The sequence below is a fragment of the Gekko japonicus genome, unplaced genomic scaffold (assembly GCF_001447785.1).
Source record: "Gekko japonicus isolate JY-2015 unplaced genomic scaffold, Gekko_japonicus_V1.1 scaffold463, whole genome shotgun sequence".
NCBI classification, from domain to species: Eukaryota; Metazoa; Chordata; class Lepidosauria; order Squamata; family Gekkonidae; genus Gekko; species Gekko japonicus.
Window position 1 is genome coordinate 629,802 of NW_015160224.1, and position 22,730 is coordinate 652,531.

General features: G+C 49.9%; 1 protein-coding gene across 1 annotated transcript in view; it reads left to right on the forward strand.

Moving 5' to 3' along the window:
- The window catches only part of NCS1 (neuronal calcium sensor 1), a 116,152-nt gene that overhangs the window by 78,945 nt on the left and 14,477 nt on the right, over nucleotides 1–22,730 (forward strand). The window contains exon 3 of the mRNA XM_015411563.1: nucleotides 21,808–21,946. Within this exon, the coding sequence (XP_015267049.1) occupies nucleotides 21,808–21,946 (139 nt within the window). The remainder of the gene's footprint in view (nucleotides 1–21,807; nucleotides 21,947–22,730) is intronic.

The following is a 22,730-nucleotide window of genomic DNA, read 5'->3' on the forward strand; positions in this document are numbered from 1 at the left end:
CTATAACTATGGGAAATGGGAAAAGGATAGACTAATACAAGGAAACTACTTGATGGGGAAAGGAGACCACTGTTCTAAACTATATCATCTATTGGTTTGGGGAAAGGAGAGCTAATACATATCACGATCTTGTTAGCTAAAAATAAGGCTTATTGACCTAATATTACAAGTTTGGTGTACAATTTAATTCATTGCAGTATTGCTTTAAGAGTATGCATTTAATAGCTTAGCACAAATTCTGCCTTTAAGAACTATTGTTCTTGTTCTAGAGTCTTTTCTTCCTGTGTTTCTTCGTTTTCTTGGGTTTAGGGGCGGCTGCTCCTTTCTCCAATTCTGATGATTCTGGTGATGTGGAAGTAGTGCTTTTTGAATCCTGTGAGTAGGATTCTTCTTCTTCATCTTCTTCTTCCTCCTGATCTGGTTTAGAGTTCTTTTCTTTCTTTTTATATTTTGGATTAAACATTTGATCCATAAATTTTTCAGAGTCAAGTTTGTATTTTTAATCCAAGTAATTAAAACTCAGTCCTTCTGGGAATAACCATCTATATGGTACTCCCTTTTTTTTGCAGAGTGAGAGTAAGCATCCTGTATAGTTTCTCCGTTTTCTGACTTCAAAGGGAATGTTTTTTATTTAGTTATTTAGTTATTTATTAGATTTATATTCCGCCCTTCCACATGGGCTCAGGGTGGCTAACATAAGGGGCAAATGTCATACATAAAACAATTTAAAACCAATAAATAATCATTACAATTAAAATCGGTGCTCAACAGTAAACTATAACAATTCCAAGATGGGGATTCCGATGATACGCTCTAGGGAACGCTGACGTCTCTTCTGGTTAGTACTTCACTTTGTCAGTTCTTTCATCCCAGGGCCGGCGCACCTTGTAGAAAATTCCACCAACAAAGATGACAACACGGTGGTGGTATAGTGGCGGCGGTGGCTCCTACTCAAAAGCCTGGTGGAAGAGCACCATCTTACAGGCTCTGTGGAACTGTACTAGGTCCCGCAGGGCCTTAATCTCTTCCGGGAGCTCGTTCCACCAGGTAGGAGCCGCCACAAAAAAAGCCCTGGCTCTGGTAGCAGCATATTTAGCAACCTTTGGGGCTGGGATAACCAACAGGTGTTGTGCCCCCGACCGTAGTGCCCTTGGGGGAACATATGGGGAAAGGCGGTCCCTCAGGTAAGCCGGACCCTGGCCATATAGGATTTTATAGGTAAGAACCAGCACTTTGAAGCGGATCTGGTGCGCTATTGGCTGCCAGTGCAGCGCCTTCAGCGCAGATTGGATATGGTCCCGCCTGGTAAGATCCATCAACAGCCTGGCTGCCGCATTCTGCATTACCTGCAGCTTCCGGATTTGCAACAAAGGCAGCCCCATGTAGAGAGCATTGCAGTAGTCTAACCTCGAGGTGATCGCCGCATGGATCACAGTGGCCAAGTCATCACCCCTCTCAGCCGCGTCACAGAGTCCCTGTAAGCTCCCGATCTTACTACCTGTCTCCGATGGTCATCGGCGAACCGCAGCTGCATCCAGTGTCCCCTGCCCGGCCGTACACTCCCACGGCCGACGATCCAGTGCTCCAGCAAACCCCACCCCTCGGCCAGCACCAGCCCGTCACAGGGCCACTGAGTTGCCACCTGGATCGCTTGGTCATCTCTGGAGATATGAACTCCAAAGGAGCAGGAGGCCCGCTCTGGGTCTCTGCCCTCCAGCTGGCCACTCCTCGCCGCTGTCTCTGCTCGCCCCGCCACCGACCAGCGCACTGGCGGCAACATGCACAGCTGAGGTAGGCCCTAAGTGTCCCGCAGGGTATCTGTATACCCTCCAGGAGGGCCCCGCGCTGCACTGCGGAACCCTCAGACAGTGAGGTTATGGATGGTCCCGGGCCACTCCAAAGGTGGGGAGGGTGGGCGTTCGATAGAACCCGCGGCTCCACCCAGCCACACAGTCAGGCCCACCTTACGCCGGCAGCTGGCAAAGCAATTCGCTGTCTGGCTCTCGCGCCAAACCGTGGCTCTTACCCACAGAGCTATCGAAGGTAGGCCGCGCCAGAGGGGAAAAAAGGCAGTGGTTTCTATGGCAGTTTCTGAGGCGCCAGCGTCTCCGGGTGCTGCAGAGGTACCAGTCCAGTTTTCTCTGCACATAGCAGGCAAGGGTGGGAAGGGGGAAAATTCTTTAATTCCTTGGAGCTCGTTAAATTAAATTAAAACGGAGGAGCTTGAGCACCTACACTCCCTACCATCTGCCATCTTGGCTCCCAAGATGTATTGCATGTCTGTTTTAATGCACAATGGAAGAAAAAAAACTTGTTGCGTTTCCACCCTCACTTTCCAGCCAAAATGGGTTTAGTATTTTTATCTCTTCATTCTTAATTTTTAAAGATTTTCCCATTGTAGATTTTAGCACCAGTTCTTTGGTAGATTGTTTTGTGAATTTTAGGTAGGTTTCCCCTGGGAGTTTATTCTTTTTTATAAAGTCCGGGTAGATCCTGTAGGCTACATCCATCTCTTTCACAAGGTCTTCCTGTTTGGGTAATCCATTAATGGGGCCAAAGCCTCCGCCAAAAGTTCTTTTAAGTCCTTGTTCTTCTCTTCAGGGATCCCATGGAAGCGTAGAACATATGTAGATCTTTCCAGCTGGAGCTGTATTAATTGCATTTAATCAGAGGATCTTTCCTTCTCTGCTTCATTTACTCTCTTATTAATACTCTCAGTCTGTTTTTCCATTTTTTTTCAACGTTTTTTCAGTTACTGAGGTTCTTTTGTCCATTTGATTCAGTTGTTTTTGAACACTGTCCAGTTTGGTGTTGAGGTTAGTCATCTCTTCCACTAGGGGGCGCAGTGCACTTGCTAACAGTGAAGAAAAGTCTGTAGTTACTTCCTGGTTCTGGGCAGGAGTCGTTGGCATGTTATTTCCGGTCACCAGTTTTTTCTCCGGCGCCCTCCGTCCTCTCCCAGCCATAATATCAACAAGAAGTAAGTTTCCCAAAACAAGACAAAAGTTATGTGATTTAAATCCGCTTTGTATATTTTGGCAGTTTTTGCCTTTGCTTAACTTCTTATGTGCTTATTTTAGCTTTAAATCTTTTTATTTCCGATTTAAAACCGCTTTTAAATCTTTTTCAAAAAAGTGGGGGGAGTGCTTAGCCCCTCTCCCTCCACGCTTCAAACTTAGGCACTTCCAATTACTACCAAGGTCAGTTCGCTTTTTCACCTGAGCTTTGCTTAACTCACAGTTTGGAGACCTGGAGATCTTTTGGAAGCATTTTAAAGTTTTGATCGTGGTCGTTTGCTCTGGCAGTCGTCTCTAAGCGCCATATTGGCTCCGTGGCAACGGTACCTTTCGGGGATAAGGTGAGCCTCAATTCCTTGGTCATTGCCTTGGAAGAGGCTCTCCTCAGCTCCCCAGGCTGAGGGTCTCCTAAAGAGAACTCGGGGAGGTCCGGGATGAACTCGGACCCCTCCCATCAGCTGGGTCTTGGTGCGTCCCCATCAGAGCGAGATGGGACACGTCCGAGCGGCGAAACGCTTAAACTGGAGGTCCCTGTGGCCATCGTTTTGTGGCTGATCTGCCTCCTGCGGCAGCCATTTTGTGGCAGCCATTTTGATGCTGCACCCACCATGTATCCCAGAAGTACCCGCAGGCTCAAAAAGGCTGGGAACCCCTGGAATTAAGGCACAATCTCAATATTTGGAGATTACACTAAGGTCCAAGAGTTGCTGCCGAAACTATATGCCTTGGCTGCAGGTAGAGGCTCACATTATTCTTTGTACAGAGAGAGAGAGAGAGAGAGAGAGAGAGAGAGAGAGAGACCCAGAAAGAGAGAGAGAGAGAGAGAGAGAGAATCCCTTGCACATAGAAAACTAGCTGGGCTAAACTAGCAATATCAAGGAAAATTTGACATGCTAGTTTTCCATATGCCAAGATTTTTTTTATCAGGGAGAAGGCTAGGGTATATCCATGAGTTTCAATATGCTATTTTTTTGTGGGGGGAGAATATTTCTACATGGGTGATCCTCCACTGGCAGTCTAAAATGGGGCACACCTGGCGCAGGTAGACCACCTTGGTATCCATATATCCCAGAGTCCTTGGCAAAGCAGCTTCCCGTGTTCATACGATGCTGACTCAGGGTACGCAGCAGCTTCCCGTGTACATATGAGCGCCTCGCCTTTCATCTCCTTGCTGAGGCTTAAAGGACAGAGAATGCTGCGGAGATGTGGGGAGGGGGAGCTGCCCTCCCTGCTTTTCTGTCGGAGACTCAGCCGCTTGCCGTGGAGGAGGTCGGTGTTCTGCTGCTGAGATAATTTCAGGGAATCGATTAAAGCAGAAAGCTTGGTTTGAGAGTGAGGTCACCCTCACCTCTCCTTTGTTGGCAAATGAGGGCATGTTCAAATCTGTCACCTACTCCTCCTTTTCATGCGTCTGAGAAAAAGCAGCAGATGGAATGGTCTGATCAAAGCAGGCTGAGGTCCGCAGTTCCCAGATGAAATCAGCCCTGATTCCTCTTGGGCCCAGCGTGTCTATTTTATCTTTGAATATGCCTTGAAGCTGAGATTTAGGGCTTTAGCTTGGGAGATTCTAGGATACCTTTTCCTATTCCTTGACCTACATGATGAGAACCCGTTCATTGTACTTGGGGTTGCTAGTCTCCAGGTGGGGCCTGGAGATCTCCCCAAATTACAATTGATCTCTACCAGGGGTCATTTCATAGAAAAAGAGGTGCAGGAGCTCATTAGAATAACTTATTAGCATAACTTATTTGGATATGCCACACCCCCTGACATCACCAGAAGTGTGTCAGAAGGCAACACCCACCGCTCAGGCTCCACTGGACTCTTTTGGATTGCTAGCTATGGGGAGGGACAGGCAGATCTGCCCTCACAGAGGAGGGAGAGCTTGTACCTGAAGGCGGTCCGGAGGGGGGAGACTCTGCAACCTACCTGGCTGCTTCTTGCTCCTCGTGGCCTGACTGAGGGCTGCTGGGAGCAGGGGGCGGGGCTTGTTGTATGTGCCCGCCCCTGGGCTCCTTACTGCCAAAGCTCCGCTCCTGTGCGCTCCCGCAGGAAATGACCCCATTCTCCACACAACAGAGATCAGTTCCCTGGGAGAAAATGTCTGCTATGGAGGGTGGACTCCATGGCATTACTCCCTGCCGAGGTCCCTCTCCTCCCCAAACCCTCCACCCCCCAAAACTCCAGGTATTTCCTAACCCATAGAGGGCAACCCTACAGTACAATGGACTCATTTTCCCTATCTTGCTTGGGCTCGGGGTGTCTCAAAGACACTTAAGTTTTATGCAGGGTAATAAAAAGTAATCAAGAAAGCAAAATTTTGTATTTTGTTTTTCTCGTTACCAGAGTAAGCCAATTGAAATGGAAAAGAGAGTTGTTAAAGCAGAGGTGTCAAACTCAGTTGTTACAAGGGCCGGATCTGACATCAGTGTCACTTTGTCGGGCCAGGCCACGTGTCCCATAAAACATAATGCCAGGTACCAGAGATATAAGGGCTGCGGTGGCTCAAGTGGTTAAGACGCTGAGCTGCAGACCGGAAGGTCAGTAGATCAGCAGTTCGAGACCTTAGTGCCGCATGACGGAGTGAGCTCCTGTCTCTGGCCCCGGCTCCTGCCAACCTAGCAGTTCAAAAGCAAGAAATTGCAAGTAGATAAATAGGTACCGCTTCAGTGGGAAGGTAACAGCGTTCCATGCACCTCGGCATCTAGTCATGCCAGCCACATGACCACGGAAACGTCTTCGGACAGCGCTGGCTTTTTAGCTTGGAAACGGAGATGAGCACCGCCCCCTAGAGTCGGATTCGACTGGCTTTCGAGCAAGGGAAACCTTTACCTTTGCCAGAGATATAAACTGTATAAAGGACAGCAGCTCCAAGTTGGTGTATCCTCACTGCAAGGCCCCATGGGTGCAAAGGAAATTCCATATGGGTGGACTGGACAGCCAGCGATGCAGCACTGGGCAGATGCTCCCACGCTGCTTGACTGTTGCGGACGAGGTTGTTCCTCCGTGCTGAAGCCACAATCGGAGTGGCTCTGCCCACTTCCCCCTGAGGAGTCTCCTGTTCCCTCTGTTGTGCAGGTTGCTCACGGGCCTTGTGTTTGATGTCCCTGAGTTAAAGAGTAGAACCAGAGGGGAGGAGTGTAAGGCATGCGACTAGAGAAGAAAGGGGCTCTACCAAAGGGAAATGGGGCCCAGTTACGGTTTTTTGCCCAGGGCCCACAAAAACCTGTAACTGGCTCTTGCTTTCAAGTGCAAAATTTCTATGTAAAAAAAGGAAGCAGCCGGTTAAAAAGGTGTGAATCCTGTCACAAATCTTCCAAGGGTGAATTCTCGGCAACTGGCTAGAATAGGATTAGCAGTTAGAGATGAAGAGTCCTGATTTTAAAAGCCTGTGGGGGTGAGGGGAGGGGTAATATGTTGGGGTAAAGCAGAGAGAAAGAGATTTGGGGTGTGTGTGTAAAAATGGACTTTTGAGAGGAGTCTCCTGTTCCCTCTGTTGTGCAGGTTGCTCCCGGGCCTTGTCTTTGATGCCCCTGAGGGGGGAATTCTATTTTCTGCATTGCTTGAGATCACATGTCTGATACTTCTTTGCACTTTTCTAATTTTTGTAATCCTAGTCCTATTGCATTGCTTATCAGGTCTCTCATGCTGTTCAATTACATTGTTTTATGACATGTAATCCATTTTGGATCTCAAGTAGAAAATTGGTAAATAAATTATAAAGTATAAATAATAAAGTAAATAAATAAGGATAGGCTCACCACCACTGTACTCATTTGTCCCTCCATTTAAAATTTTCTGGCTGCAGGCCTGCTGCCTCTCAGCAGCAGCCACGGGCTTAGCAGAGGAAGCGTTGTGGAATGTTTATAAACATTCCAACTGCTCAGAGGTTTAAACATCTGGTCTAGGGGCAGAGGGAGCTGGCTGGTGTTGCTGGCCACAGAGTGAAGCAGAGAACACTGTGTGCAGAACTGACCAAAAAAAAAAAGGCCATTTGTTAATTGTTACACTGCATGTGCATGTTGCATAAGTCTATGCGAAATGGTATACGTCTATTAGTACCTCTCAGTTGATCTAATTCATTGATGTCCTGCCTGACCTGTGGCCCTGAAGGCAGTTTGTGACAAAACAGTGCAAAGCAATTAAAATCCCAGAAACTCAACATAACAATAAGTCTGCAATCAAATCAAGTCCTATCCAAAGCCAGCAGCATAACCTGTGCTGCAAACTGCTCATGCTCTTTTAGAAACAGGGTCTAAATTCCAGTAGCAAAGGTGTTTGACAGACATCCGTAGCAGAGGTCCCCGACGTGGTGCCCCCATTTTTAAAAAGTTGCTTCGGCAGCAGCTGCCATCACAATGTAAAGATATTTTCGAAAAAATTATTTACGTTATTTATACTCCACCTTTCTCACAGGGACTCAAGGCAGAATACACCGAAGGAGTCAGTACAGGCCACAAAACGGGATATTGCATAACCCACGCACTGGGATTTATGAAGTCTGGAACCACCAGAAAGAATTGAAGTTGAGCATAAGAATTAACATGACACATTAAGCTCTGTGCGTGCAAGAAAATAGTTTTAAACGGCATGTTCAGGGGTCATTTCCTGCAGGAGCGCACAGGAGTGGAGCTCCGGTAGTAAAAAGCCCAGGGGGTGGGCACATGTAACAAGCCCCATCCCCTGCTCCCAGCAGCCCTCAATCAGAGCAAGAAGCAGCCAGGTAAGTTGCAGAGCTCCCCCCAGCCCCAAACAGTCCAGTGGCACCTTTAAGACCAAGTTTTATTCAGGTACAAGCTCTCCCTCCTCTGTGAGGACAGATCTGCACTCCCCCCTCCCCCAATAGCTAGCAATCCAAAACAGTCCAGTGGAGCCTGAGCGGTGGGTGTTGCCTTCTGACACACTTCTGGTGATGTCAGGGGGTGTGGCATATGCAAATGAGTTACGCTAATGAGCTCCTGAACCTATTTTTCTACAAAATGACACCTGGGCATGTTTAAATCTGTTAAACCAAGTTTCTTCTTGAAATATCGAAGAGTCTCTATTAGTTATCTCACTCTCTGATACGGTGGGGTTGGTTCTGCCTTCGGTGGCAGCCATTTTGTGGTTGGCTCCACCTGGTGAGGAAGCCATTCTGTAGTCACATCCACTGCCCTGATTCAGCATTCCAAAGATGCCTGCAGGCTCAGGAAGATTGGAGACTTCTTTTCTAGAGAACGGGAGTCATCCGTAAGTCCTGCTCTTAGGGGTCATGGCCTTGAAACTCAGAGAAGAGGGTCTAAAAGCATGGAGGGGGGTCATACGGATGAAGGTTGCCATTTGAGGTGTCTTGGTCCTGCCCCATTTAGCGCCTTAAAAGTAAGCACTAGCCCCTTGACTTTCATCAGAAGGCTAACTGGTATTATTTAAGAATAGTGTTTCACCCCTGCGTATGAAAGGGAGGAAGAGAGACAGTGTGGTGTAGTGGTTGGAGCTTTGGCCTAGGATCTGGAAGACCCAGGTTTGAATCCCTACTCTGCCATGAAAGCTTGCTGGGTGAACTTGGGCTGGTCACACACCCACCTCAGAGGGTGTTTGTGAGGTTAAAATGAACAAGGGGAGAATGGGGTTAAGTCACTTGGAGTCCTCCTTGACGGAGGAAAGTGGGTGTCATGATCTGGGCTGTGCCACCAGAGGCCTACTAGGCCCAGGGAGCCTGGCTAGCAGTAGGTGAGGCTGGGCCTACAACTCCCAGAAGCCCCTGAGAGGTTTTGGAGCCAAAATTGACCAATAGGGAAGAAGAGGGCTGGGGAACAAAAGGGCTGGTGCCAGAGCAGAAGCTGTTCTTTCTTCCAGAGGGCAGAACCAGAAGGAAGGCTGCTGCAGGAAGAAACCCTCATCTTGAGGGAAGGGTGAGTAGTCTAGTGTCACTTGGAATAGTGAGCTAGGGAGAGTATATATTTAGACGTGTTAGGGCATTTGATTTCTTTTCTTTTCACCCACTTACTGTTATTATTCTGCACCTTGTTGTTTGACCTCCTATAAAATAAACCTTTTCCTTGTTTCACTCTGCCTGGTCCTCATGCCTATTATTCGGCCAAAAGGGAGGTCTGAAGGTCTTGGGAGGGTACTCTGGGCCTTCTCAAGAGAGCCTGGAATCAGAGTGGTGGCAGCGTCAGGTGACGCCCCACCTGAGCCATGACAGTGGGGTGTAAATAGATAAATGTGGAAGGCTGAAGGGGGGGGGGTTGCGTTCGACACCACCAATTCATTCCTCTCGTTTTTATCCTGCCCTTCCTCTTAAGGAGCTTGGAGCAGGGTTCATGTTTTCTCCCACCTTCTGTCCGATCATTACAACAACCACAGGAGGTTGGTTAGGGTTGGCCGAGAGGATGTGGCTGACCCCAGGTCACGCAGTGGGCTTCAGAGATGAGGAGTAAAGAGTTTGAGCCCAGTTAGAGCACCACACTGGCTGGCTGGCTTCGTTGATGATTTATTTATTTGCAAAATATGTGCACCAACTTTCAAACATGATAGTTGACACAGGAAGCCAACAGATAACAAAACATGGCATTAATTAATTAAATCTGCAATCAGTTTAAAATGACAATCAGCAATTATGCAGCGGCAGAACGGCAAACAGTGGATCCAGAATTACAAACAGCGCGTCATCAAAAGCTCCAAAATAATCAGGTGAGAGCCAACAGAAATGACACAGCCAAACAGTTACACTTTTACATGCTGCAGAAATGAAGGGAGAGGGGTGTACCTGATGTGAATTCCATAAGAGTCAGGGTCCATGATCCAAAAGATGATGTTCATCAATGAAAATCCATGAAGATAGATTCAGGTGGGTAGCCATGTTGGTCTGAAGCAGCAGAACAATGGTTGAGTCCACTGGCACCTTTAAGGCCAACAAAGTTTAATTCAAGCTATAAATTCAAGTTTATACCTTGAATTAAACTTTGTTGAACTTAAAGATGCCACTGGACTCAAACTTTGTTCTAATGAGCCCAGCAATGAAGGTCTCTGTCACAGGCCCAGCTTCATTACCCACTGTTAAACAAAATGAAGGAGATCATTGCGCAAAGCAGGGCCTTTTCAGTCATGGCACCCCAATGGTAGAATAACCCCCCAGCTGCCTGCTTGCTAGGGTTGCCAGCTGCCTGTTGGGCATAGGAGACTTCCTGCCCCCATTGTCTCTGCCCACCACCACTCAGTTGGTGTGATGATGTTACTTCCAGTGCAACCTGAAAAGGATATCATCACATTGGGTGATGTTCTAGCATTCATCCAAAACTCTGTGGTGGAGCTATAGAGTTTGGGGTTGAATATAACCCCCCCCCCCAGCATGATGATGTCACTTCTAGGTTGTACAGGAAGTGACACCACCATGCCAGGGATGCCAATTAAGCGCCCCCCATCGTAAGTCCCACCTGCCACCAGATCTGATTAAACATTTTTTGAGTGAAAATTTTTTTCTTTGTTAAATGCTTGTTTATTTTTGTTGTTACTGTCGTCGTATTTTGTTGGTTGATTAGTTTTTGTTAGTTAATATTGCTCCACTGGGTTGATGGATTTGTTTTAATTTTTGTTTTAATTGTTCTTTTTCAGTGGCTGCTTTAAGATTATTCCTATCATGGCTTTTGGGGGAGGTGTGGAAATAGATTTGCCAGCCTCCAGGTGGGACCTGGTGTTCCCCTGGAATTACACCTCACCTCCAGACTGCAGAGATCAGTTCCCCTGGAGCACGGGTGTTTGGGAGGGTGGACTCTGTGGCATTGCACCCCGCTGAGGTCCCTGCCCTCCCCAGGCTCCGTCCCCAAATCTCCAGGAATCTCCCAACCTGGATCTGGCGACCCTACGCCCCCATCCCCCGCCAAGGGGGACCTGGCAGCCCTCTGCGGAAATATTTCTGCCTGTCTTTTGCTGCTCTGAGAACCTTTGGCCTGAGGGCCTGGATAGAAAACGTTAAAATAAATCAATCTTGGTGCAAGTGGGATGGGGAGCGCAATAAGAAGAAGGCGCTCTGCAGGATCCCAGGCCCCCCAGATTGTGTAGGGCTTTGTGACAGGCCGTTTCTGTCCACTGAGGGGACCTACTCGGCCTCTTACGATTTTTGGGGAACCGGGTTTATTTCAAACTTGAATAAACCGCCCCTCAATTTCCAGGTGTTCTAAAAGTAGCTAGTGTCTCAGCCTTGGGTTCACTGCTGTGAGGTCGATTTTGTGGTGCGCAAGTAGACTATGGAGATCACTGAGGCAGGAAATGTATGTTTTAGGCCAAAGATTTGCTTATTTACAGATTGGTTTCCACGAACGGATTAGCAGCACAGGGCTCCAGATAGGCAAAAGAGAGACCTGGCTGAAGCACATCAATTTAGAGAGTGGTTTCAGTTTTCTTTAATACTTTCCAGCATAAACAGGCTTTTTACGACTAGCCACGAGGTTGGCTCCTCACACCCATGGGGGGGGGGGTTCCACCCACACCAACCTGCCCTTTCCCAAGAGTCAGTCAGACTCAATGGGTCGGCACAGGCCAAACAGCTGGGGACTCTCTTCTCTCCCAGAGGGAGAGCCAAGCCCCTCCGCCCCCTAACCAAGCAGAGCCACTCTTCACTCTGTCTGCTCTTCTCCTGAGCCTGGCCAGAGCTCCCACGGCTCTCTCCCTGAGGCAGACCTGAACTCGAGTCCTGCTGTGTCTCCCTCCAACATTCCACCCTCCTTCTCAAAGGTGATTGGATCCCATTGCCTCAAGTGAATGCCTGTTTTTCCCTTCAGGGGCAGGACAGCCTCCTTCACAGGCGCTCTGCAAGATTCCAGCCCTCCAGATTATGTAGGTCTTGTCAAGATGACCTGCCCTGATTTGAGTCTGGAAACAGAAAGGCAGCCAGTTGTTTCAGGAGAGGGATAGCCCTTATACATACGTGCACAAACACCACACCTATGCACATCTTCACTTCAATCAATCAGCTCATCTAAACTGAACGTTGTTGATTTGTACAGCTGTACCTGTATTCCCTTCGGATACCCTCTTCCTCTGGTGGTGGTTTCATCAAACTTTAAAAAGGCTTCTGGTTCTGTTAGTGTTAGGAGAGAACACTGAGGATTCAGCCTCCCTAGTGCTGCTTTGTGATTTAGGCTAGTGCTATATTGGCTTCCCAGATACCCTGTCAGTGGCTTGTGTCTTGCCGTTAAGGGCTGCTGGCTCTTTAAGGCTAAAATAGAGAGAGAGAGAGAGAGAACACATGTCCTGCAGATGTGCTGTCATGGGACAGAGCTGTGGGGGTTGGTGTCAGGCCCACTATACATTTTATAGTTCGCCTGCCATAGAGGAAGGAGGAGGGGGAGAGGGGTGTGAAAACCAAATGCTTTCGTTTTCCTAAATGCTTTGATGTACCAGACACTGTGTCGCAGAGACCTGTTGTTCTTTATTTCTGTAGAGGGGCACATGCTTAGTGGAGGGGGGTAGTTGACTGTTATTTCTTGCCGGCAAATGCCATGGGGTGATTGGGTCCTGATCTTTAGTGCCTTTGCTTGAACACAATACATCTGAAATGTTTGCGCTTTCATCTTCAGTCCTAACAAAGCTTGTGTTCAGTATGGTATCCATCAACGTCTCAATAAACTAAACTTTCTTCGAAGTGAGTGGTGCTGAGAACCGATTTAACTAGGATTCTGACAGTTGCATCCGCAGATCACTGTGGAAAGTGCATCTTGTGTAGACTACTTTTCAACATTTACCGTGGGGCCACTGCTTCTGGTGAGTGGCAAATTGAATTCCTTTCTATATGCTCACTTTGCTTTTGATTTAGATTGTGGTTTCCTTGGTAAGGGGCCTGCCTTACTTTATTTAAATTGGTCTCTGCGCTGCCCTGTTTGCTTATGGGTACCATGTAGAAGAAATAGGAAGTAGCCTTATACCGAGTCAGCGCATTGGCCCCCCTGGCTGACTGGCAGCTCTCCCAGCCCTGCCGCCCAAGATGTATTTAGGGGGAGATTCCAGGGAATGAAGCCGGGACCTTTTGGGTGCCAGACGTGCTGTGCAACTCTGCTCCTGCTAGTTCACAGCAGTGGCAGCAGGACATAAGAAGTTTCCTTATACTGAGTCATCCCTAGAGCAGGGGTGTTAAACATGCGGCCTGGGGGCCGGATTAGGCCCCCGGAGGGCTTCTATCAGGCCCGCAGTGGAACTGGCTGTCTTCTGCTGCTTCTTCCAGTTCTGCTGTTGCTGCGTCATTGTAGGTTTGCAGCTTACAGATACACACCTGAACAGCATACTCAAGTTTGCAACAGCACAGACATTTTGATGCAATAATTCGAAGCAAGAGGTGTCAGTTATCAGACACTGTTAAATAAACAAAATATTGCAAGCGTGCTAATGTTTTAAGCATGTTTTTATTTTAAGTTTAAAAAACCCTTTGTGTTTATGTCCTTTATAAAGTTCATATCTCTGCTACCTGGCATTACATTTTATGACACACATGGCCCCGGCCCAACAAGGTCTCATTTATGTCAGATCCAGCCCACATAACAAATCTGTTCGACACCCCTGCCCTAGAGGATCTTCCAGGATCTCAAGCAAGGGCCTTTCCCATTGGTTGCTACCCTCAGGCCCTTTTAACTGGAAGTGGAATATGTGATGGACATGTACTTTACCAGCTAGATTCAAGTCCAGTGAGCACCTTAGAGACCGAAAGGAGGGGGGGAGTTATAAGCATTCAAGAGTCACAGTTCCCTTCGTCAGATATGTACTTTACCCCTAAGCTACGGAAGCAACCACTATATTTAATAATATCTTTAAGACATTTCATTTTCACTGTGGGCAAATCTGTGGATACTTAAATCTGGAGATTGGAACCATGGATGTATAAGACCCATCCATCTGAAAAGAGCACTAGGTTTGAAGAAGAATCTTAAATCTAAAAAAAAGAATACATGGGGGACATTTTTTTAAAAAACCTAAATAATGGCATCAGTGCCTGTAGCTGTGAGAAAAGAATGTCCTCAGTAGCTGTGGCACAACTCTATTGCCAAGCATTCCAGTCTTGGTTTCTGTCAGACCCATAGCTACAGTGGGGCATCTTGGGGCTAGGCCCCCTGACTGGCAAGGCCCCACAACTTCCCATCCAGCCCAGGGCCCTGGAGCGGCAGCAGGTGTGGGGAAGGAGTTGGGTATTCCTTTAATTCAATTAGCCAGTGCCCCCTAAGAAATGTAAATGCCCCCCTGACTTTAAAAACCCTAGCTACGGGCCTGATTTCTGTCAGATAGAACCAGGGGGGAGGGGTCAGGCCTTTCCCAGAGCTGTTTTGGCTCGGATTGCCAGGAACCACCCGGCTGCTTGCTACCAGGTGACCTGCATGACCCATCCAGGCTGGGCTCAACTTCAGCCCGCCCACCAAAGTGCTGTGGAGTGGTTAGAGTTTCAGAGCAGGATCTGGGGGACCCAGGTTCCCGTCCCCACTCTACTGCGGAAGCTCCCGGGGTGACTTTGGGCCAGTCACTCACACTCAGCCTAAGCCACCTCTCGGAGTTGTTGCGAGAACAAAATGGAGGAGAGGAGAATGAGGGAAGCTGCTTTAGGGAAGCATATAAATGACGTAAATAAACAGGAAGGTGGAGATGGGGGGGCATATAAAACTAGGTTGATTGGTGGGTGGGATGGCAAGAAGGAAGCAGAAGGAAGTAAGGATACGGGGGTTGCTAGGAGGCGGGACAGAGGAAATAGTGTGGTGAGGGGATACAAGGGAAAGTGAGGTGCCCTCTGCAAGTCTTTGATGGTTCCCCACTGCACAGGTGGGCCTGGCTAGGCCAGCGTTTCCTGGGGAGGGGCTCCCAGGGAGAGGGAAGGCGAGGAAGCTGTATACATGGGGGCAGATAAAGGTAGGTTGGCTGTTGGGTGGGAAGGAGAGGAGGAAGCAGGAAAAGGGGAGAGGCTGCGGGGGCTTTCAAGAAAGGGACAGAAGAATCAGAGGGGAAAATGCAATGCCCCCCCAATTTCTTGCGGGTCTGTTAGTCTAATAACAATACTTTTAGACATATCCCCTATGTATAGAAGCACATTGCAGAGAAAGGCTTTGCGATTGCCTGTGGCTCCGTATGCTGCAGCGAGGGCTGTTGTTGCTTTACAGAGACCCGATCGGCAAACATCTCCTTAATGTCTATTGTGTCAAGCCACCAGGGGCTCTATCACCGCGGGCTTCTCTGGCAGACACAGATAACAGCGATTTATCAGCGTGGTTTCCCCGGCGAGGCGGCAGTGTTCGGAACGCTCTAGCCGAGCGGATGATCTGTCGGCATTTTTTGCAACCCACCGATCATCACCAAGTCCTCTTAGTGTTTTTGTACCTCAGCGTGGCAAAACTGAGGGGGGCGGGTGTGTGTGTGTAGCTGAGTGTTCAGAAGAGAGAACTGCTGTACTCCGAGTCAACTGGAGGTCCCGGACTCTGTTCCCAAGAGTGCCTCAACCTTTGCCTCTGGGTAGCAGACAAGGGGGTGGTGGTGGAGCCTTTTCCTGTTCTTTGTCCCCAGAGGTTCAGAGGTATATTGTCTCTGTACGTGGAGGTTCTGCTTAGGTGTCATATCCATCAATGGATCATAGAAATTTCTTCCTCTCAACAGTATTCAGAGCAGAAATATCTTGTCCCATCTGAGGGCCAAAACAGACGTGTGATCAGATCTTCCCTTGAGATCCAGTTTGGTGTAGTGGTTAAGTGCGCAGACTCTAATCTGGGAGAAGCGGGTTTGATTCCCCACTCCTCCACTTGCACCTGCTGGATGACCTTGGGCAAGCTGTAGTTCTGATAAGTTCTTGAAAAAGAGCAGTTTCTTGAAAAAGAGCAGTTTCTGTCAAGAGCTCTCTCAGCCCCACCTGCCTCACAGGGTGTCTGTTGTGGGGAGCGGAAGGGAAGGGAGTCTGTAAGCCGCTCTGAGACACCTTTGGGTAGTGAAGGGCGGGGTATAAATACAATCTCTTCTTCTTTAGAAAGAGAATCAGATGCTGAAGGGGGGGGGGGGGAGCATCAGGGAGGAAAAAGGCATTTAATTCTTCCGCAACCACATGGTTCTGCCACCCACCCCCACGCATGGGAAGCACTGTCAGTAGCCCTGAAAAGGAATAAAGACCAGTACATGTCAATAAAGGTAACTGGACTGGGAATAAAGACTTCTCCTTTCCCTCTCCCTTCCCCCACTATAGTGAGGCAGCTACTGGCCTTCTAAAAATGTTGCAAAAAATCTGGTCCCAGATCTTCAAGGTTTTTTTGGCCCTCGGCTTCTCTGGTGTAGTGGTTAGGAGTGCGGTTTGGTGTAGTGGTTAGGAGCACAGACTCTAATCTGGGAGAACCGGGTTTGATTCCCCACTCCTCCACGTGCAGCTGCCGGTGTGACCTTGGGTCAGTCACGGTTCTCTCAGAGCTCGAGCAGTTCTCGCAAGAGCTCTCTCAGCCCCACCCACCTCACAGGATGTCTGTTGTGGGGAGGGGAAGGGAAAAGAGATTGTAAGCCGCTCTGAGACTCCGAGTGAAGGGCCATGGGGTATAAATCCAATCTCTTCTTCTCTTCTTCTTTTGTTTCCTGGAAACAAACCCACCTGCTGTAAACTTTTTTCCCTAGAAGAACACATTGAGCACCCCTCCCCATACACACCCCTCCAGCCAGCATAACGCGAGGAGGAGGAACCGGTTTGGATGCTACTGTTCTGCATATGCAAACCAGCACTGGATCCCAATGAATGGGGGATGGAGCCCTACAAATTTGCCAATCTTGTGCCGATTCTGAGAGAGACTTGGAAACGTGTGAAATCTGAGTCTCTGCGTGGTAGGAAGGAGCTTGCTGCACTTCCGTGGGACTCTACAGTTCAGTGTCAAAGCCCGAGACCACACCCCTCTTGGAGGAGGGGAAAGCAGAAGTTTTGACAGAGCCAGCCTGGCATAGTGGTTAAAGTGTTGCAGCAGAATGTGGGAAATCCAGGTTCAGATCCCTACTCCTGCCCTGGAAGCTGGCCGGGTGACTTTGGTCTGGTCACACACTCGCAGCCTAACCTACCTCACAGGCAAGGGTCATTTCCTGCAGGAGCGCACAGGAGCGGAGCTCCAGCAGTAAAGAGCCCAGGGGGCGGGCACATGCAACAAGCCCCACCCCCTGCTCCCAGCAGCCCTCAGTCAGAGCAAGAAGCAGCCAGGTAAGTTGCAGAGCCCGCCCCCCCGGTCCAAAACAGTCCAGTGGCACCTTTAAGACCAAGTTTTATTCAGGTACAAGCTCTCCCTCCTCTCCGAGGACAGATCTGCATGTGTCCCCCCCCCCCAATAGCTAGCAATCCAAAAGAGTCCAGTGGAGCCTGAGCGGTGGGGGTTGCCTTCTGACACACTTCTGGTGATGTCAGGGGGCGTGGCATATGCAAATAGGTTATGCTAATGAGTTATGCTAATGAGCTCCTGCACCTCTTTTTTTACGAAATGATCCCTGCTCACAGGGTTGTTGTGAGAACAACAACTATGTTGAAAGGTGCGATATAAATAAATAGTAAATGCCAAGGCTGAGCGAGGTTTACCAACTGCCAGTATGGGACTCTTCCTTTCCCCCAGGTGGATCCTGCTGGCCGGGTGCCACCCACACCCACGGCTGCTTGAGTGATGCCTCTAGAACATTCCACAGCACTGTGGGCCGTATCCTGCAGACATTCTGCTGGTGGAAGCAGGCCTTGCCGCTGGGGTTGAGTGGGGCCAGGAGATCTCCCACTTTCATGACTGATCTCCAGGGGACAGAGATCGGTTCCCCCTGGAGAAAATGGTTGCTTCGGAGGGTGGGCTCTGTGGCCTTGAGCCCTGCTGAGGCCCCTCCCCTCCCCAAAGCCCGCCCTTTCCAGGCTCCACCCCCTCCCCCAAAAAAATCTCCAGGCATTTCCCGATCCAGAGCTGGCAACCCTCCTCGCAGCTCCCTGTGACCTGTGGGAACACACGGTCAGGAGCCGGCAGACTCTCGCAGACCAAGAGCCACACAGCTCCAGGGGACAGGCAGGTTCAAGCCCAGGAGCCGCTCGCAGAGACCAGCAAGCTCTCCCGAGTCTGAGCTTCTGAGAGTCAGAGCTCCCTTCGTCAGATACCTCCGACTCTCGAAAGCTCCTTCCCTGGAAGACTCTGGTGGGTCCCGAAGGCCCCCCTGGACTGGGATCCAGCTGCCCTTCCGCAGACCAACGTGGATCACCCTCGGAAGCCGCCGTGGGCCTGACGGTGGCAGTCTGGAGAGCGGCTCGGTGAGGTGGGTCTTCCGCTGCCTTCCGTCAGCAGAACATCAGAAGGGTCCAGCCGAATCCTGGGCCTCAAAGCATTGCATGACCCGAGAAGTGAGGCTGTGCCCCACCTGAGGACAGTGGGCCAGCCCACCCATTTCCCCCGTCAGTGAGCTTATATGGAGAAGACTAATGCCAGCCTAAGGGAGGCTCCCTAGGATAAACCCTGCAACAACAAACTTGGGGAAAGGTAAGCCAGAGTCCCTCCGTGACAGCTGCCGCATCCATCAAGGTCCCTTTCCCTGTAAATATTATTCTAACACCGGCTGCTGCCTTACCTAAATCAGAAGTAACAGCCAGGAAAAAGGACGAATTATAAATATTTTGGCCGTTTGTTCCCATTGGCTCCGCTGGGAATTCTGGGGTGAGATTTATGACAGCCGTGGCTTGTCTCTCTTTGGACGCGGGAGCTGGTGACTCACGGATGCTGACGGATGCCCAGAAGCCTTGTTAACCCCCAGCCTCCCCCCCCCCCGCAGGGCTGCACTTCGTTAGCCACGGATGCCCTCTGGAAAAGGCCTGGGACAGGAATGGACTGTGCACCCAGGGATCCGGCTCTGAGGTTTTGTTCATTTCTTTTAAAAAAAACCAAGGAAAATAATTGATAATCCATCAACGAAATAGGCTTTTTTAAAAACGGGAAAAGAGACCTACATAAAGACAAAAAAATATATAACAACAGTGGTGGCGGATCTATGCATACGTTTCTATAAGCGGTTTCCAAATATCTAAAAATAAGTCCGTGTGCCATGGCCGTCTATCTGCCATGCATCCAAAGATTGATCGCATTCTAAGGTCCCCAATCCATTGATTTACCGGAGGTGGGCTTTTAGCTTTCCAATGTTGTAATATGAGTCTTTTCGCTGCAGAAAGGGCACAAAGAGTCGGTTTTCATTGACTGTCGGGGAACCTGCAAGAGACAGGCAAATAGTTTTAAAGTTTTGTTTTGCTCATTTCAGATATTCCTGCTCCATCTTTTGAGGGATCGGACCTAGATGGCAGCTCAGAACAATTGAATTAAAAACAGACTGTGCCAGTTTGTCTTTAAGAAAAGAGGGAAAATGCAGTCGGTTACATAATCCAGCCAGTGTGGAACAGCAGAGCGATGAAATCTCAACTGAAACCTGCCGTGGCTCTCTTAAAGCCCACCACTTTCAACTGGCCCTCAAATATGTGTTAGGTGGACGTGAGGCAGACTTCTTTGGGAAGGGAGATCTTGGTGTTCTCTTCCAAAGTGGAGAAGAGCAAGAGTCCAGCAGCACCTTTTAAAGACTAGCAAAATTTGTGGCAGGCAGGGCCGGCTCGCCCGCTAGGCGAACTAGGGGCTCGCCTAGGGTGGGCCGCCCCTCAGGGGTGCCAAGCTGTGCCCCGCCCCCCTAACTGGGCGCCCGCCCCCTCTCGCGCGCAGGGCCGGGGTCAGTTTGCCCTTAGCAACTCAGGAGCGCCCGGCGTAGGGAGGCCGGGGAAGCTTTTGCCGGGGAACCCGCGGGCGGCGCGTGGGGAGCGTGGCCCGTGGGCGGCCGTGGCTCTGCACTTCAGAGCTGTGCAATCCTAGCACATGTGCACCACGATGCAGCAGCACACCTCGTCGCCCGCCATCTGCTCGCCCTGCCTCCATCTCCTCCTCTCTCAGCAATCAGGGAATCAGGAAAGGAAAACCTCTCTCTCGCATGCGCCCGTACCCCCTCCCCCCGCGGAGCTCCCTTTAAAAAGTAGCCCTGATAGTGGCAGAGTAGCCGCACCCGCGCGATCCTGCTCACTCCTCGCCGCCACACCCTCTCCCACGCCCCCAGTGGCTTCTTTGCCCTGCAGAGAGGCTGCTCTGCTGCGCCCCTTCCCTGCTGTGGGTAGAGCTTGGCTTGGCTTTCGCACCCCAACTTGGTTGCGCGGTGCTGAGACAGGAATCATCTAGCTTGTGTTTTCTCCGGTGCTCACGGGGCTGAGTGAGGAGATCTGGGGGGGGGGAGCTGGAGGAGGCGGATGAGCACCAGGAGTTGCAGGAAAGCAGGCCGACAAAACAAGCTGGAGGCATGATCTCCGTAGCAAATTATAAGAGGGGGTGGATTGGATTGTTTGCTTTTATTTGATCCTTCCAAAGAGCCTCTGGCTGCCCTGCATGTTGCAACCCGATCCCGCGACTGGAAAGCGGTTCTTACTGAGTGGCAGCAGCACCTCAAAAATTTCCGCGTGGGAAGCCCACTGACTTCCCCCGCGCGCGCACGCCCTGGAGATCTGTGTCTCCGCCCGCCCTGGGGGTCTGCTGCTGCTGCCGCCACCGGTGCAGGACGCCCAGCTCATCTCTCGCTCCTTCCCTCTGGCTCTCTCGTCTGCGCTCCAGGCTCTGCGGGGCCGCCCCCTCTGCTGCCCGGCCCCACCCCCGAGCCAGACCCGTGCCGCAGCTCATCCGCCCTCCCCCTCCCCCTGGGAGGTGGGAGGCGGCGGCAGCAAAAGGGTCTCCAGGCCCCAACGGGAGATTGGCATCTGCGCCTGCCTAGGGTGCAGACGCACCTCGAGCCGGCCCTGGTGGCAGGGGAGGAGCTTTCATGAGTCACGGCTCACTTCTTGAGATATCTGAAGAACTGAGGAGTGACTCACGAAAGCATATTCACTTCCAAAGTGAAAGAATGTTCAGGGTCTACCTTTGCTATGGACTTTCTGTCTCGTGTTTCATATCTTTTTTCTTTTTGCATTGTTCCTTTCTACCTTTTGTAATGCTGGCTCTGTCGCCTGGTTTGTCAGATACATTTTGCTGCCTGAGTACATTGTTTTAGGTCGTGCGATCCTCTTTGAGTCTTGGCACGAAATGTGGGCTATAAATACAGTAAACAAATGTCGATAAGAAGCCGTCCAAAACAAGGGTCCCAGTCGGGAGGTGCATGTTGCTGCGTGACTCCTAGTGCGGCACTCAGAAAAGCTGCACACAATGGCACGATCTCATGCAGTTATAAATGCTGATCAATAATCTGCCTTTTCATTGGTCCCTCAGTTGCCTGTTACCGAGCTTTCGGTGTGTTTTTCTCTCTTTTGGATGCTGATAGCTTTTTTAAAAAGGCAGCGGAGTGTTGCCACTTTTAATTATCTTGTTGCTGTTTTATTGATTTTTATGCCACTCGCTCTTAGTCTTTGTTTTCCTCCTGCTTTAATGGATTTCGGTGAGTCACCTCAAAAGGGTTTTTCATTGGAAATGCAGCATTGAAACAGGGTGAATAATTGAAGTTCTGGCCTTTAAAGTTGCCCTGAGTGTCCAGTCGTGTGAACAGCTGCTCTACGAGGACATTTCAGGTCAGAAAAACAGCTGGGGAGAGAGGCTTAACCCCCCCCCTCCCATGGTCTTAGCTGAAATCGGGGGCCACGCACTGTCTTTTAAAAGGAAGAAAGGAGCTTGAGAGTTCATTCACAGGACTCCAAACATCTTGTATAGTTTGGCCCTACACTGAAGGGACCAATGGTTTAAACTTGCTTAAAGCAGTTCATAGCCCTTCAAGATTTCTGACTCCCTAACTCTCTCTCTGTCTCTCTCAGGTACAAAGGCTTTATCAAGGACTGTCCCAGTGGGCAGCTGGATGCAGCTGGATTCCAAAAGATCTACAAGCAATTCTTCCCCTTTGGAGACCCGACCAAGTTTGCAACCTTTGTCTTTAACGTCTTTGACGAAAACAAAGTAAGTTCTCCTCCGTGCAGCCTCCTCTGAAACCTCCGGGCCCTTGCTGTTTTGAGCTCCCTCCTCAGAAATGAGGGCTTTTGCCATTCCTTCCATATTCCCACCCAGAAGTACAGCAGATAGAACCCTCTCCCCGTATGAAGCTGCTGCCTTCAGACTAGTCTCAGGAGCTGAGTTATTATTTTCTTGGCTCTTGGGTTATAGAGAGGCGGATATTAAGTGAATTACTAAAAGCAGGGAGTTGTGGGGAAAGATGTTTTGTCTGACTGACAAAAGCCCACAAGGCGGGCCTGGCTCCCTCCCTCCCTGCCCTGATCAAGAAAAAGCTTGTGGAATTATCTGCGGCAGGAATTACAGGACGGCTTTTTTACGTTGACAACCCGATTAAGCTTTTTCCCTGGCAAACGGCAGCAAAGCTTGGTGCTAATCGGGGAGCTGCTCTTTTCTTCTTCCTCCCGGCTCCTCCCGGCACCAGTGGCTTATGGGCTCATCTCCTCTTCAAAAGGGGCACGGAAAAGCTAAGTCTGTGTGGACCTGAAATTCTTCCCAGAGGCACCATTTGGGGGCAAGGGCCCCTGAGAGAGAGGTGGAGGAAAAGGGGATCTATTCTAACCCCACGCTGCAGTGCGGGAGCAGCTGCCACATTTTACAGACGAAAACAGGGGCATTCACATAATCCCTCTATCCTCACCCCCCCCCCACCCTAATATGACTCATTGCTGAGGGCTCTGCTCTACCTGTGGCATGGACTTCCTCTGTTGTGACCAATGCTCCCTCTAAGCTG